The 14,748-nt window shown below is 52.0% G+C and overlaps 7 protein-coding genes across 7 annotated transcripts; 4 read left to right on the forward strand and 3 right to left on the reverse strand.

The window, feature by feature from the left end:
* Positions 1–394: 394 nt before the first annotated feature.
* Positions 395–982, forward strand: M431DRAFT_79172 (hypothetical protein; the record flags this gene model as incomplete). Its single annotated transcript, XM_024922787.1, has 2 exons — positions 395–667; positions 746–982. 2 exons carry the CDS (start codon positions 395–397, stop codon positions 980–982), a joined length of 510 nt encoding a protein of 169 aa, XP_024777755.1.
* A 1,421-nt stretch (positions 983–2,403) lies between these two features.
* On the forward strand, positions 2,404–3,738 carry M431DRAFT_3099 (hypothetical protein; the record flags this gene model as incomplete). Its single annotated transcript, XM_024914214.1, has 2 exons — positions 2,404–3,503; positions 3,579–3,738. The coding sequence occupies 2 exons, from the start codon at positions 2,404–2,406 to the stop codon at positions 3,736–3,738; spliced, it is 1,260 nt and encodes a 419-aa protein (XP_024777756.1).
* Positions 3,739–3,967: 229 nt separating this feature from the next.
* Positions 3,968–4,850, reverse strand: M431DRAFT_357706 (hypothetical protein). The gene has a single exon (XM_024914531.1). It carries the CDS (start codon positions 4,721–4,723, stop codon positions 4,196–4,198), a length of 528 nt encoding a protein of 175 aa, XP_024777757.1. The 5' UTR covers positions 4,724–4,850; the 3' UTR covers positions 3,968–4,195.
* A 126-nt stretch (positions 4,851–4,976) lies between these two features.
* M431DRAFT_77125 (hypothetical protein) lies at positions 4,977–5,955 on the forward strand (the record flags this gene model as incomplete). The annotated part of the gene is made up of 2 exons (XM_024922539.1): positions 4,977–5,294; positions 5,482–5,955. 2 exons carry the CDS (start codon positions 4,977–4,979, stop codon positions 5,953–5,955), a joined length of 792 nt encoding a protein of 263 aa, XP_024777758.1.
* Positions 5,956–6,052: 97 nt separating this feature from the next.
* M431DRAFT_357672 (hypothetical protein) lies at positions 6,053–7,750 on the reverse strand. The gene has a single exon (XM_024914530.1). It carries the CDS (start codon positions 7,596–7,598, stop codon positions 6,150–6,152), a length of 1,449 nt encoding a protein of 482 aa, XP_024777759.1. The 5' UTR covers positions 7,599–7,750; the 3' UTR covers positions 6,053–6,149.
* A 106-nt stretch (positions 7,751–7,856) lies between these two features.
* M431DRAFT_505646 (hypothetical protein) lies at positions 7,857–9,001 on the forward strand. The gene is made up of 2 exons (XM_024918667.1): positions 7,857–8,254; positions 8,332–9,001. The coding sequence occupies exons 1-2, from the start codon at positions 8,113–8,115 to the stop codon at positions 8,913–8,915; spliced, it is 726 nt and encodes a 241-aa protein (XP_024777760.1). The 5' UTR covers positions 7,857–8,112; the 3' UTR covers positions 8,916–9,001.
* Positions 9,002–13,492: 4,491 nt separating this feature from the next.
* M431DRAFT_3103 (hypothetical protein) lies at positions 13,493–13,978 on the reverse strand (the record flags this gene model as incomplete). The annotated part of the gene is made up of 3 exons (XM_024914215.1): positions 13,493–13,644; positions 13,705–13,765; positions 13,871–13,978. 3 exons carry the CDS (start codon positions 13,976–13,978, stop codon positions 13,493–13,495), a joined length of 321 nt encoding a protein of 106 aa, XP_024777761.1.
* Between the last annotated feature and the right edge of the window lie 770 nt (positions 13,979–14,748).

Consider the following 14,748-nt stretch of genomic DNA (forward strand, 5'->3'; position numbering starts at 1 on the left):
TTTTGCCCGAACCGGACCTCCCAATGACGGAAGACGCAAACAAGACTTTTTGGGGATGAGCATGTCGTATGTCTTGCCGTTTCAAAGGGGTCATGTGTGCCAGGTATGACGATGAAGCCCAAAGTTGGTGTTGCAGATCAACAGTCGTGGGCAGTCGCTGCCCATTCACGAATGAATAAATCCAGCTGCTCTGTCCCTCCAGACAGACAAGTCTGGCAAGCAGCCTCTCATCATTCATCGCTCAGATAAACTGGCATCATCATCTCGCCCCCCTCCCATCACACTTGACTGCATCTATTAAAGCAGTTCGCCTGCCCACCCAAAGCATTTGTATAACACATCGCCACCAGGCACGCAACACCAAGGGAATCATCAACCAGTCAATTCACCAACAATGGCGCTCGATCGCATCGTCAGCATCGTCCTGCGGGCCGCAGAGCTCGTCTTCGCTACCATCGTCGCCGGTGTGACGGGCCAACACCTTCACCAATACCGCGATGCATCATCCTGGTCTCAGGGCCGTTTCATTTACACCGAGGTGGTGGCGGCCCTGTCCATGTTCTTTGCGCTGATATGGCTCGTACCCTTCTCTTGGTCCTTTGTGCATTGGCCAGTGGATATCATCCTCAGCCTTGCCTGGTGGGCTGCCTTTGGCCTCTTGGTCAACGTAAGTGACACCCATATACTATACATGCATTCTGTCTCCCCTTTCGATCGCATTGATGTTGACTTTTTCGTCGTTTAGTTGCTGGGTAACTCTTGTGGCTACATCTTCGACTGGAACAATGTCCACCCCATCAATGGTGACCAGTGTGGCAAGTTCAAGGCCGACATTGCCTTTACCTTCCTTTCAGCTCTCCTTTGGCTCGTTTCCGCCCTGCTTGGCATCTTCTGGGTTCAAAGCCATGAGCGTCGTGCTGCCCGAGTCGATGCTGCCCACCGCCAGCACCACCGCCGCTGGTACCGACGAAGCCGCGTCTAAGTGCTATCACGGTGTTAGCATCTGCGAACTGCCATAGGCGGTACACGATCATTCATGATACCCCAAATACCCTTGATTTTGTAATTTCCTTCGTCGTCTATGCTTCAAATTGATCTGAAAAAAGGAGGCTGGGGTCGAGTTGGATGAGAGGAGGGTTCGAGAGAAAAATCGCTTGGGAATAATGTTTTACTGCTTCTGTCTTTCCCATAATACCCGTTTCCCCTAATGACTTTATAACGACTATACCCAGCTAAGCTAGTACTTACTTAATTAATATTCTTTTGTCTTTCTTTACCACTCAAGGCACGCATCTGCTTGTTACTATCATGCTTATCTGATTTACATCTCCTGAACTTGGAGAGAACTAATGGCCGACATGGCGCGCCGTCTCTAACCTGATTCTGGTTCTTGTGATATACTGTAAAAGAGAGTTTCAACCAAGGATTCTTTTTTGGTAATGAAATTCCAGTTTGTTTTGTGCTACTGTATAATACAAGTTTCCTGTATATGCCACGCTTGTAAAACCTTTGGTCCACCGACGCCATAACGTGGAGTTTCGCGCAGCATAAGCTTCTATCCAGAGGAGCCCCCCCAGTGTAGATCCTCCCGTCATCGTCACTCCGCAAACTTGCTGAGCCACAGGCAACATTCCACCAATCCAACAGGTTTAATTCATACTTCTCAAAAACCAAGTCTTGTGCTCCAGCCTCAGAGTGATCCTCACCAGCCACAGCTAGACTGATGATGCAACGATGATTGTTGCAAGCCGCCACTCTTTGAGCCCCACCAACACAGCTTGGCCCCACCGATGCGGTCATCGATAACTCAATCCAACCTCAAGACATTCTTTGCATCACCATCACATCGTCCAACCGCAAGCAAAATCGTACGCTAACTTGCTTTTCGTGCATTACCTGACAAGCCTGAGTTACCTAAGCCTGTCAAGTTTACCTAAGTCGAATGATCTCCAGGGAAAAAAGTGGAATGAGGATGCGGCGCAAACACTCCGGATGGAGAGGTTTCTGACATCTGGGCCGCTCCAACGTCACCACACCCCAGATATGACGGGTTGTATATGGAGATGCGAACGGGCGTTACCTCATACCTATGCAGAAGAGGAGCGATGAGATCTGTGGCTGCTCTGGTAAGTTGGTAAGGTTACGAAGTAAGAAGTATCCCGTAGACAGATCGGGAAAGCTTCAGAGTTGAGCGCCATCGGTAGAGGTTACCGTGTGAGCCACAATGTCATCATAGCCAGCGATCAGTTGTTTGCAGGATGATCGTTCAGATGAGAACTATATAGTTATGATGTTCCTCCGTACTTCCCGTTCTTCCATCAGATCATTCTATCATCTTACTTTAACAATCACACAACAAAACTTACACACATACACTTTACACATCTTTAAAATACCATCACCATGTCTTCTCTCATCAACAAGGTCAAGGACAAGCTCCACTCCGACAACAAGACAGAGCAGCCTGAAGGCACTCATGGACCTCACAGCTCCCGAACCGGCAATGCCGCCGACCCTCGCGTCGACTCTGACCGCGATCACCGCGAGAACCTAGGACGTCATGATGGCTCTTACACCACTGGCGGAGACAACTACTCTTATGGCGGTGATACCACCACCTCCTCAGGCGTGACTGGATCTTCAGGCATGACTGGCACTGGAGGAACTTTCGACTCCAGCAAGGGCTCTACTGGCTTTGGCTCTACTGGCTTTGGCTCTACTGCCGCCACTGGCCCTGCCTCCAAGACTGCCGGCATGCACAGCTCCAACGTGGCCAACAAGGCCGATCCCAGAGTAGACTCTGATCTCGACGCCAGCCGCAACATGGGCCTCCGCTCCGGCGGTGCCACTGCTGGAACTGACACATATGGAAGCTCCAACACGCAATCGGAAACCACTGGCTTTGGCACCAGCACCGGCCCTGCCTCCAAGACTGCTGGAACTCACAAGTCCGACATGCTGAACAAGGCCGACCCAAGAGTCGACTCTGACCTCGATGGCAGCCGTAACATGGGCCTCAAATCCCACGGCGCTACCTACGATGCTCCCAGCGGCAACACTGGCATGACTGGTTCTTCCGGAACCGCAATGGGCTCTGGAATGGGCAGCGGCATGGGCACTGATACTCTCACCGGCAGCGGTGCCACTGGCACCTACGGCTCCTCGGGCCGTGATACCTACGGCTCAACTGGTACTGACACCTTGGGCTCATCTGGCACTGGTGCCTATGGTTCAACTGGCACTGATACCTACGGCTCGACTGGCACCCACGGCTCATCCGGCCTGGGCAGCACGGGACACCACACCAAGGACACCACTAGCAGTGCATTCGGCGCTGGTACGGGCAGTGTCGGTGGAAGCTTTGGAACCGCACGCAACACTGGCCCAGCTCCCAACACAGCAGGCCCTCACAAGTCCGACATGATGAACAAGGCCGACCCTCGCGTGGACAGCGACCTTGACAATAGCAAGACCTTCATGGGCGACAAGACCTTTTCCCAGTCGTGAGTGGGGTAGAATTCCCTGCCCCGAGGAAGGCCAATCTATCGACTTGAGAACTAATCAAATGGCTTCCCCAGGGACAGGACGACGGCCAAGGACCCCACGGATGCTGCTCAGGTGCCGCCTTCAGTCTTGCGGAAGCACATTGGCGAGCCCACCATTGAGCATGATAATGCCAATTACGACCGCGTGCGGCGGCACAGCGTCTCTCACCAGGAACAGCATCGTGGATTGTAATAGGCCGCAGGGAACTTTCGTTTGATGGCTCATTGGATATCCAGTCTGTAACATTAAGTGTATTTTTAGCGTCGTCAATGAAATGAAATTGGAACCAAAGGAAAAAGCAAACATGTGAACGCGTAGCTCTCTTTCGTCGTTTAATTCCACAGCTCCAGCGTGCGCGTGACTTGCGGCCGCAGACTCAGTCCAAGCTGCCATGGGTCCCAGGCGGGGAGAGTGCAATATCACGCCTCTCTCAGCCCTTCGTATCCTCGTCTCGTAGCTGTTCAAGACCCCCGTTCCATTGTTGCTCCGCACGAGAATCCGATCAAAAGAGACAGGTCAGATATGCACAGACAACGCTCGGAGCATCGTCCACACGTAATTTGGCACGTCGTACGAGGTGCTGAGCATACAATTGGCAGCGCCATACGCGACCAGAGCCAATCGCGGCTGGAAAGCAATCTGGATTTGGTCATCTATCAGACAGCCACGCCGGTGCGGCTGACTTGAGCGAGGTAGCATTGGAGCAAGGGATGCATCGGAAGCGGGTATATCGGCGAGGAGCTGAAGAGCGCAAGAGCTGTCTCAGTCGGGAGATTTTGGGGGAGATTTGGGAGGGGACGGAAACCGGGTTTCCGGGTGAAAAGCTGGAGGGCAGCGGACGGAGTTTAGGCAGTCGTCTGGTGTGTTGAGATGGTTGGATGGTACGAGGTTGAGATTGGAGATTAAGATTGAGATGACGGTTACAGTACAGCTGAAAGCCGTAATCAATGACTGCAGTGGAGAGATTGAGTGGTGCTACAGTGTACTCGTATGCACTACAGGCAGCAACCTCACTGAGTCCATCAGGTACAGCGTGACATTGAGCGGTACAGCAGCGCCCAGGCCGCCCACAGCACAATTGAACCTCAGGTACATTGTAAACCCCCACTCCATCCCCAAAACACCCCGCCAAGCTCTCAGCACTCAAGATCGGCTTCACTTCATCTCTTCTCCCCATCTTTGTCTCTTCCCCTGCTCGGGCCCGGAGATCGTTTGCAGCCTCCACCAAACTTCATCCGGCCGCAGCCCGAGATTCTCCTTTGCCGGCATCTCCGAAATACGCAAACAAGCAACTTGGCTGTACAGTAGACGACATCTCGCCGCAGTCTTCGGGAATATCTCTGCCGCAAAGCTGTTCGCAATTTCGCCATGATTCCGCCATAGCATATCAGCCCTCACCAAGTTCCAACTTACCATACCTTATCCAAAACATGTCCACTTCAGCCTCGTCCATACCCCAGGCGCTCTGGGCCGCTCAGGTCCCCTTGCACATCACTCACCGGTCCGCGCCCTCTACACCCTTCATCACAAGCGTCCCACGCTTCAGCTACCTGTCGCTTCTGCTGCCGCGCCTGTCGGCCTTCTTCGACGCACCCTGCTCCAGCTTTCACTTTGAGGATGTGCAGCTAAGGAACCTGGCGGTGGGGTTGCTGGCCGACCTGTACGCGCCTAGCCTGCCGTGGCGGCTGGTGGTGGACGATGGGGTTGCATGGGATATTGGCGATACTTTTCTGAATAGCGTCAAGGAGGTGAGCCCTTAACCCCATTCATTCATCCGGTCCCCTTCTTTTCGGTTCCTCCCTCTTCCTTGTCTTGTGTTTGCTCTTTGCTGCAGGTACATGCTGTACTGCCCCTCCTCCCCCCCATGCACACATCCACAGTCCCCCTCACACCGGCTTCTGGAGACAAGACAGGTCATGCTCATGCTGCAGTCAGGCCGACTTTGTTCGCTACGGCAACGCCAATCAGATCATGAAGATGTCCAAGGAACACACCACTCAGCTCTGGAACTCAGTCATTGACAATGACTACGCTGCGTTTTCCAAGATACACACACGCCTGCTCAATGCTCCAGCCACCCTCAAGCACGCCCCCATGCGGGTGTACATCCCCTCAACCCCCCCTGATGCAGGCGGTGATGGTTCCCCCTCTGCTCCCGCAGCCGGTGAAGCTGGATCTTTCAGGATCGTCCAATCCTTGGTCCCTGTCATGACACCAGACCGCAAGCCAAAGCTGCTGGGGCAGGCCCTCAAGGACTTGATGCCCACGCTGTTTCCCAGCAGTCGAGACCCCGTGCTGGCGAGCGTGGTACTTCACGGCGTGTCCGCTCCCTTTGACGCCCCCTTGGGAGAAATGATGAGGGAAGCTGCATATCCCGATGGGTGGCTTTGCTTTGTGGTTGTTGTTTAATTTGTCACTAGGCGGTTGTAGTTACACAGTTTTTGGGAAAGCAATAAGTTATATGGAAGGAGTGGCGTCCGGGATGGGCTAGCGACTTGGATCTTTTTGGTTCTCATGATATAGACAGCACTGAGTTTGATTATTTACATTTATTCATTTCTCTAGCATACGTTTCAACTTTCATATATACGAGTCGGGCAGGTCTAGGTAAACGTAATCTCCTTGCCCATGAGACTTCTATATGCGTTCTCAATAGCCTTCCTCTTCCTTTGCTTTACTTGCTCGTCCACGCCAGCCTCTTCGTCTTCGTCTGCATCTTCTGGACCGGGAAGTTGCGGCATCCATGCTCGTATCTGTCCATCCAAATGGGCACTGTAAATAGCTCCGATCGAGTTGCCACCTCCCATGGCCGGTCCAATTTGTCCATTGCCACCCCCTGTACTACGCCACGCAATGTTTGTAATGCGGTTCCGCCCCATTTCACTGCCTCGAGGGCCCGTAGAGAGCGTTGAACCGGGGCTTCGAAGACGACTGACTACCGTTCCGTCATGGAGGTCCAGTAGGAGGATTTCTTGTTCGTTTGGCCAGACCAGAAGCTGGTGACCCGTGGAGAGGCCTGATGGAGTGACCAGGAAACTTGCAGTTTTAGCGTGCTGGTTCTGCACGATAGACCCAAAGCTGGCAAGCGTGTTTGCTCCTGTATCGGTATCCCAAACTCTGATGCGGCGGTCAAGCCCAGCCGACACAATGTACCTCCCATCATCGGTCCATTGCAGCCCGTTGACAGCGTCGTCGTGGGCCTGGGCTGAGACACGAAAATGCGGCATGCTACCCCAGTCGGGCCCAGACGCCGTGGCGTGCTGGAAACGATGCACAATGCCCAGAGAATCTTCCTGATCGAGCTGTGCTATAACGCCACCGGCACGCCGAATGTCCCATATGCGGGCCTTGCCGTCTGCGTGGCCACTGACGAGAATGTGTTCATGGCGAGGACTCCACGCCGTGCTGAGAACAGGACCGCCGTGAGCAACGAGGGCCTGGACAGCGGATCCCGACTTGAGGTCTACGAGCCGGACATTGGAGTGCTGGGTGGCGCACGAGATGAGCAGGTGACCTGCTATTGGGCTGGAGGCGTGTGAATATACGGTGGCGTTGAGGTCGAACTCGGCAGACAAGGCTGCTCGTGAAGTGGCCCACAGCTTGAGTGTCTTGTCGTAGGAGCTAGAGAGAAAGGCATCTGGGTCGAAGGGGTAGAAGGCCAGATGCGTGATGCCGTGGCTATGGCCGCCGCTTCTGGGACCACCCGTAGACCGAGTGATGGAGCCTACGGGTCGAAAGGTGCGAGTCTCATATGGGCTGGGGCAACTCTCTAGGTCCCAGAGCTTGATAGACCCGTCTGCACCGCCAGACAACAAGATGCGGCCGTCAAACTTCTCAAGGGCAAGACTGCTCACCCCTGCGCCATGAGCACGAAGCCTGTGCGGCCGGTCCTCTAGCTCGGTCTGCTGATCATGGTTGGGCAGGGTAGCCTCGCCGTTGAAGCGGTGTTGAGGTGCTGGTTCGAAGGAACGCAGAAGCTGAGATGCTACGATCTGGGTGAAGTCGCGAGAAGGCAGATCACCCACTTCGCGGGCCAGCAGACGAGACTGCATTCATCTGAGGGCCCTCACCAACCGTCCAGATAGAGTACTGAAATAGATGCTGTCTCCTAGAGTTATACGGCAGCTACGTAGCTAATAGCAGCACTGTTGCGTTGAGAAGCGTGAAGTCGAGATTGAGTCAAAACGCATGGAGCACATGTCACAAGTTGCGTGGGTGATGTCACCAGCTGGGCGGTCAGAGACTAACCCCACATGCCATTAGTGCTAGCTACCGCTCCACGCGCAAACTTTCTTTTGACGATAATCTTTCAATTTTCATCTATCAACGACGCTTCAACTGCCGCCAACAACGGCTGCTCTTTTCTCTTCATTGACCCAGCCGGTCTATTTACAGCTGCCATGGTCTGCTCGATACGGCCTAGTTGTCTTTTTGCGCCACTTTGGAACCCGTGAGTGAAGGACGGGGGGCAAGGGATCGTCCCGACTAGGTGCACATCAAAAAGCACAGGCCAAGGGTGAGGTGAGAAAGGACGGAAAAATCCTTCCACGGAGGACAAAGAAAACCATGGACTCTACAGATGAATACATGCAGTCATCTGCTCCCAGAGCTGCCGACATCGGGGATTCGCCGCTGTTGCCGCAGCCCTCCCGGGGCAGCCGTCGCCAGGGTCAGCGCATGCTGGCTACCGTATACGACGCTGTTGCAGGTAAGCTAAAGGGATCCGAAATGAGCCTCTCCCGGCAGTTTGGAAATCACCGTCACGTGAAATTGACCGTATGCAAGGAAGGGTCACCTATGATGGAGTGTTGCGAGATGAGGGCCAGGACCAGAGGAAATTTCAGCCTGGGATCGTCGACCAACGATCGGCCCGAGACGGCTTCAAGCTTGCTCCAGATGATGTCTTGTTTCGCCGCAAGGACGCTCCGGAACGCTATGCAGAGCATGACATCTACCGCGCGCACGATTGGGAGCTGCCCAACGGCGGGCAGGGCGTCTTGCCACAGAGCGATCTTCTCAAGGCCATCCACGAGTACTCATCCGAGTTTTACGGAGCCCTGAACCGCAACCAACGGGTGCTCGAAAGTGGACGTAATTTGGACGAGCGCAGCATGGATGAGACGGCGCTGTTAGCACTAGGTATCCTGCTAGAGGAGGCAGGGCGAGAGGTTCTAGGTCAACGAGGGCATCTTGTCTTCACTAAGGGCAGCACCCAGGATAATTATGACGACGGCAGCGGTGAGCAGGAGTGGCAAGGAGGCAATGCGGCGCAGGACTCTGGCGGTGATTCAGTGGTGGGCCATGAAGACTCCAGGTCCCGACAGCCGGGGCGGAAACGAAGAAAGCTTGCGAAAGCAGATGACGACTGATTGTAACGTTGGCTCGGTATTGCCATGATGAGATTGTCGCTCTGCAGGGACTCTACCATGGAAAAAAAAAAAAAAAAAAAAAAAAACTTGCTTTTCAGCGCAAATAAGAGCCATCCCTTTATCCGAAGTCGGTTCTCGCTGAGGGGAAGCCAACTGCCAAAGTACCGAAACAAGTCTGTATTTTCGAAGATGCACATGGCCCGTTGCCTCATCCAGTCAGTCAAGCGATGGAAGCGATACTACTGTTGGGTGAAGACCAACGCAGAAAATGACAAATTATGCCCAGAACACCAAAACAGCTCTCACTGCCGATGTGATGAGATTGTGTTCCTCAAAAGGGCCCCAGGGTAAACTGTTGGCTCCATCGCGAGAAGAATCTAGAAAATTACTATATGATGGATCACACTCTACAGAGCACCTCAGTGGCTCGTCTAATAACATTATACACGTATTAATTATAGCTGGACGAATTCATTTGAATAGGCGTACCCAGCGCAACGGGGGCTAAATGATGATGGGCCCTATTTCTTTTACCTTATTGAAATCTACACAATTTGTATCACTAGGACTGACACAGACGTATTATAGCATCCCCATCCAGTGAAGCAGCATTTCGGCAAAATTGTGTCGTATTTGCAATGAGGATCTGTCGCTGGAAATGCCCATCAGGAGTGGTTGTTGGTTGTCCCATGTGATGGAGCCTTGAATGTTACATTATATGTGGAACTAGATTGCCAGCCGAGTACAAATACGGTGTACAGCACGGGTCAGTACCTAAAACGTACCGCTTTGCGAGTCCTCACAAAGACCTGACGAAGCAGTAAAGGGGAAAAGAAGTATGTACAATAATAGAATCACGCGTATTTCTCTTGGTCCAAGAAGCAGGTGGGCAGCTCCGTAATTATCTTGGCGTCTAGCTTCAGGTTACACACTCATATCTGACATGTGCTTGTATATCCCACAGGTAGCTAACAAAAGAGCACCACACGTTTCCCTTTAGTATGGACGTCGTTTTCTTCGGTATTCCAAATACATCTTAGGCATCATCTACCGAGCCCCGGGACGAAGCGCGCAAGATCCAAGTCGAAACCCCCAAAATGTGGACTGACTTTAGGTTGCAACTAACAACCACGGGGGTGCACGCCAGAAGAAAAAAGAAAGAAAGAAAAAAGGCCCCCAAGACTCAACGGGAACCGAAAGGATCTGCTTCAAAGTGCGCATGTGGCTTGCTTTTTTTTTTTTTTTTTCCTTTTTCCTTTTGTCTCTCATGTACATTAGCAAAAGGCATGTGACGTGCCAAATAAACGAGCCGTCCCGTCTTGCCGTCCTTGTCCAGTGGTTTCCCGTGAGGCTGGACTGGCCGGCCCCAAAGCAATGCGGCCGGGCCTCAGGAAAAAAAAAAAAAGCAAATGACGGGATAGAATGCGGCAAATGATCGACATGCGTCACGAGCTTGCGGCCCAATGCGCGTGCCGCGATGATCTCTTTGCCCAAAAAGCAAATAAAGAAATCAAGAATGAAAGAGAAGAGAAAACATGACGCAAAAACCACAACCAACAGCGAGTATACCTAACTTGAGAGAGAGAAAAGAGAGTCGGGGGTCTAAAAGCTCCGTAAACCCCCCTGCACGCACACCCTCGCGAAGAACTGCCCGGTTTGGGTCTGGGGATTGATAACTGTATCTATCTACTCCCTCCGTAGTAGACACACCCAAAGAGAAAAAAATAATGAAGCGATAATGGCTGGCCCGCCTGCCTGCATGCAGACCGAATGCACGATGGCGAGGCTAATCACGCGGCCATGCTTCTTATGTGGGTAAAGCCTTGTCGTTGACCGAGTTCTGGCCTACAGGAACAAGCGCGAGAGTCAGTCACTTCACCGCACTTGGATGTAACACAGAGCCAGAACATCGCGAGTCATGGGTTATCATAGTAGCATCCCAAATACTTGTACTTGTACTTGCTCTTGCAGTTTACAGTTTCAGGACAGAATGAATCGAGATAAGAAGAGGAAAGAAGAAGAGCAAATCGGCAGCCCTAGGCAAAAGTGCTTGATAATACGGCATTCGCCGTCTTTCTCCACACAGCCAAAAGAAGAGCCATATGCCCAAATCCAGCGTCACGCGTGCTCACAGATCTGCGCTCTGAGGTAAATATAGTAGACCGAAACCAACATCATCAAAAATAAGGCGTACGCATAAGAGAAAGAGGGAGAGAAGGAAGAAAAAAAAAAACCATCTCACAACGCCAAAACCAGTCATATCTCGAAAGGGAACGCTATGCCCGGCCAAGGGGACGGATCAGTAACCGTTTCCGTTTTGTTGGTCGCTCGCTGTCAAATCTCACCTCGCATTTGCCCCACGCTCTCTCTCTCTCACTCACTCACCCCCAGAGCAGGCTCGTGAACTTCTCACCTCCAAACAAGACATCATCACAGAACAACTAAAATGGAGTGGCGGGAAAAGAGAAAGAAAAAAGAAAAAGAAAAAAAAAAATCGTCCAATATCAATATACTACATACGTCAAGCGAGAAATACAGTATTCGCTGCAGCCTGATTTCGAAACTCACATCATACCACAACACCAAACTGGTGCCTCTCCGTTATTTATCGGCCAACTTTGTCAAGGTGTGGCAGCCCAAGGATACGCTCGACTAGGGTCGTAGTCCTTCTTAGTCCCAAGCCACTTAGAACCATCAAACTCAACCGTTTTGTCCGTGGATTTCCGTGGGTTTTAACGGGTCGATACATACTACTTCCAAAGGTACCCGAATAGCCGTTTGTGCTGTGCTCGGAACAGTAACTTTGCCAAAACAATAAACCAGCCCATCTTCTTCTCATCTCATTTTTGTTTCGTTTTTCGGTCATGGGGGGTTTTTTTTTTTTTTTTTGTCTTCATCCCTCCCCCTCCCCGGTCCCCTTCTATCCGCTCCACTAAGATAACTTAGGCCGTACTTGTATGCTCCGAAGGAGCGCATATAGCTATCCAATTGCTCCGAACCAGCATCCAGGACCTAGTCCATCCCGAACCCGGTTCTTGTTTTTTGATATCCCAACCTTTTCTCCACACCAAAAGGTTAAGAGTAATTTCGTCTTTCTGGGTATATGACAGGGAAGCCTGAAAGAATCTTCTTTTTCGACATGGATCTTTGACTTCCATTCGCAGTAAAGTCTTCATCGACGAAAGCAGAAATTCGTCACTCTGACATTAAACTCGCTCCAACCAGCCGTCTATTCCGTAGATTGAGCCGTAATTTAACACAAAACAAATCAGACCCGGCAAATTTTGACCAGAGAAAAACAAGGCAAGTGAAGAAAGCCGAGAGCGGTTGGCCCCTACGTAGCCTAGAGACAAAAAAAAAAGATATCGTTCACATCTCTACTCGTACAAGTGCATGTCAGCAAGAGAGCACCTTGTTTCTCCCTTGTACAGACACTGCCCTGTCACATTCGGGTGATTTTGTACTAACCCATCAACCAACAGCATATCTAGGATGTCCCTTGAAAGAAAGCTTACGACTGCGGTGGACAAGGACAGTAAACCTGTTCGGTTTCGGGGTTGGTTTGCCGAGGGAATCACTCCATTTCCTAGATGAAACAAAGAGGCGGCAGAGAGCTGCCTTCGGGTATACTCATACACTCCGAGAGGCGTCGAGGAAATCTCTTTTGTACGCCGTTATGCGTATACTGCTCCATCTTCTACTTCGTACGTACCTCGGTAGTATATCGACAGGTAGGAAGATACCCTCGTCAACTAATCGACAAGCTTTCGAATTCGGGGTTCTACCTTGTTGGATGAACCCTGCCGCCATGGCCCGTTGGATGGTCCAGAATCTTGGCAGAAGATGCATCTTCCGCCCTGCCATAACCACATTCAGCCCTTGGCCGGCGACGGTCCCTTCTTTTCATCAACCTCCTTCTTCTAAGAGGTGTTTTCCGCGCGGAGAGACCGGTGTACACTTGCCGTGCTCGCATACGTAGATCGTCCACGTGCCCTACGGCAGAGATGGAGCCATGCAAAACGTGGGAAGTGCATAGTAGGATCTCGACTTGCTGGTCTCGCACGCTGGGGTCAGATTAGGGTCCTTCCTTCATGATACGTGACACTCGTTCGGTAAGCCAAAGAGGCTGGGGGCACCTAAACTCCGTACGGCAATCCAGCCTTTTAAATTAAAGGCTCCGATTTACATGCCGTGACCGACAGAGGAACCGTACAAGTTTGGTGTACAGTAGAATGGAAGCATCTACCCCAACCTCTGTAAGCGGAACCTGTCACTCGATACGGAGTACAGATCGGCAGCAAACCATTAGCTGTTGGCTGTCACGCCCCGTGTCCATGTTGTCAAACCAAGAGCCAGAGCCCGTGCGCTACACGGCACACCAAAGACGGTCGTGTAGAGGCATGGGGGGACGTCAGTCAATCTGCTGAGACGTTTCACCCTCTCAAAGAGAGCCAGCTGCAGTCGGACGCTATGCTTGTTCTCACCGACCGACAAACTTGGCAATGAGCATCCCACGTTCAAGTCACTCCGTCTCCGGGCTCCCGCGGGCTGCTCCAGCTAGATAAAGTTGAGGTCTTTCACGTGCCGATGTGCGTGTGGCCGTAGCGCGTGGCTCTATTGGATGCCAAAATCAACGTCGTGTCGTCGTCGAAGCATCCATCTACGTCTGATGACGAGGTCGAAGCAGTGTACCCCCATGCCGAGTCGCCAGAAACCCACTGGACAAACTCTATAAGCGACATGGCAAGGGAGGCGGTTCGCCAGATATTGCCATACTGTCAGTACTAACCAATACCGTGGCAGTAGCCGCGAGTGCTGACGATTTCGTATCCGCGGCGCGGTCGTGGCGGCTAGTTCACAATGTAATCATAGAGATAGACAAATAGCCCAGGTAATGTCGTCTTGAGCTAAGCAACCCAATACGATGCTAGGCAAAAGAGCTAGCCCCCACTTACGCAGCGGAAACCTTGATACCAAGCCTCCAAAACGCGGAGAGGAAGAAGGAAGAAACAGAAGAGAGAAGAGAGAAGAGTAACGAGAGGGGGTCCATATGCCTTGTCCATTCTCTTCTCTTTCCCCCTTCGCTTTCGGCAGAATCCTGCTATCAGCTGTCAAATATGACATATGGCGCTTACACGGGCGAAACTGTCACTTTGTAAGGATAAGAGACGCTACCTGACAAGCATGCCGGCAGGGTCGAAGACTTCGTGATGCCGCTAGCGCACCCAGCCGTATTCTGTCGAGATGCAAATTTCAAATTTGAGTCGTTTTGCAGTTGATGGCTTCGACAACAGCTGACATGTCACATTCTCCTAATCTCTGGACCCTAGCATATTTTCCGACAAGCACCAATCCAGTGTGAAGGAGGTGACATTGCGGGAAACCATGACCTCCTCGTTACGACAGAGACAAGAGACTGCAGGATGGGTTCGGATGCGAGGTTCATCCCCCATGAAAGGATTCGGCCGACCCAAGCCCGTGTCCTTGGAGCTGCGCGATTTGACTTGGCGATGTTGCTAACGGCGCCGTCGCCATGCTACCCTGGGCTGAGCAGCCAGCCGATTCGTTTGCTTTGGCCCCCACGAGCTCTTTGGCGATCAACCCCTCGTTCAATTGCTCCTCCTGTTCTCTCGCTTGACCGTTAGGAGAAGCAAAAAGCAGAAGCTAAAAAAGAACGTACCAGCAAACACAAAGAGAGGGGAAAAGAGAAAAAAAAACCTCAACTGTGGGGTGTTGAGGAGGGGGTGTTAGACAACTGCGAAAACCGCCTCTTAGAAAGACATTTTGTCACGCTTGACAGATCGAATCTCGTACTCGATGATGGCTTTGTCTA

The sequence above is a fragment of the Trichoderma harzianum genome, assembly GCF_003025095.1.
Source record: "Trichoderma harzianum CBS 226.95 unplaced genomic scaffold M431scaffold_3, whole genome shotgun sequence".
NCBI classification, from domain to species: domain Eukaryota; kingdom Fungi; phylum Ascomycota; class Sordariomycetes; order Hypocreales; family Hypocreaceae; genus Trichoderma; species Trichoderma harzianum.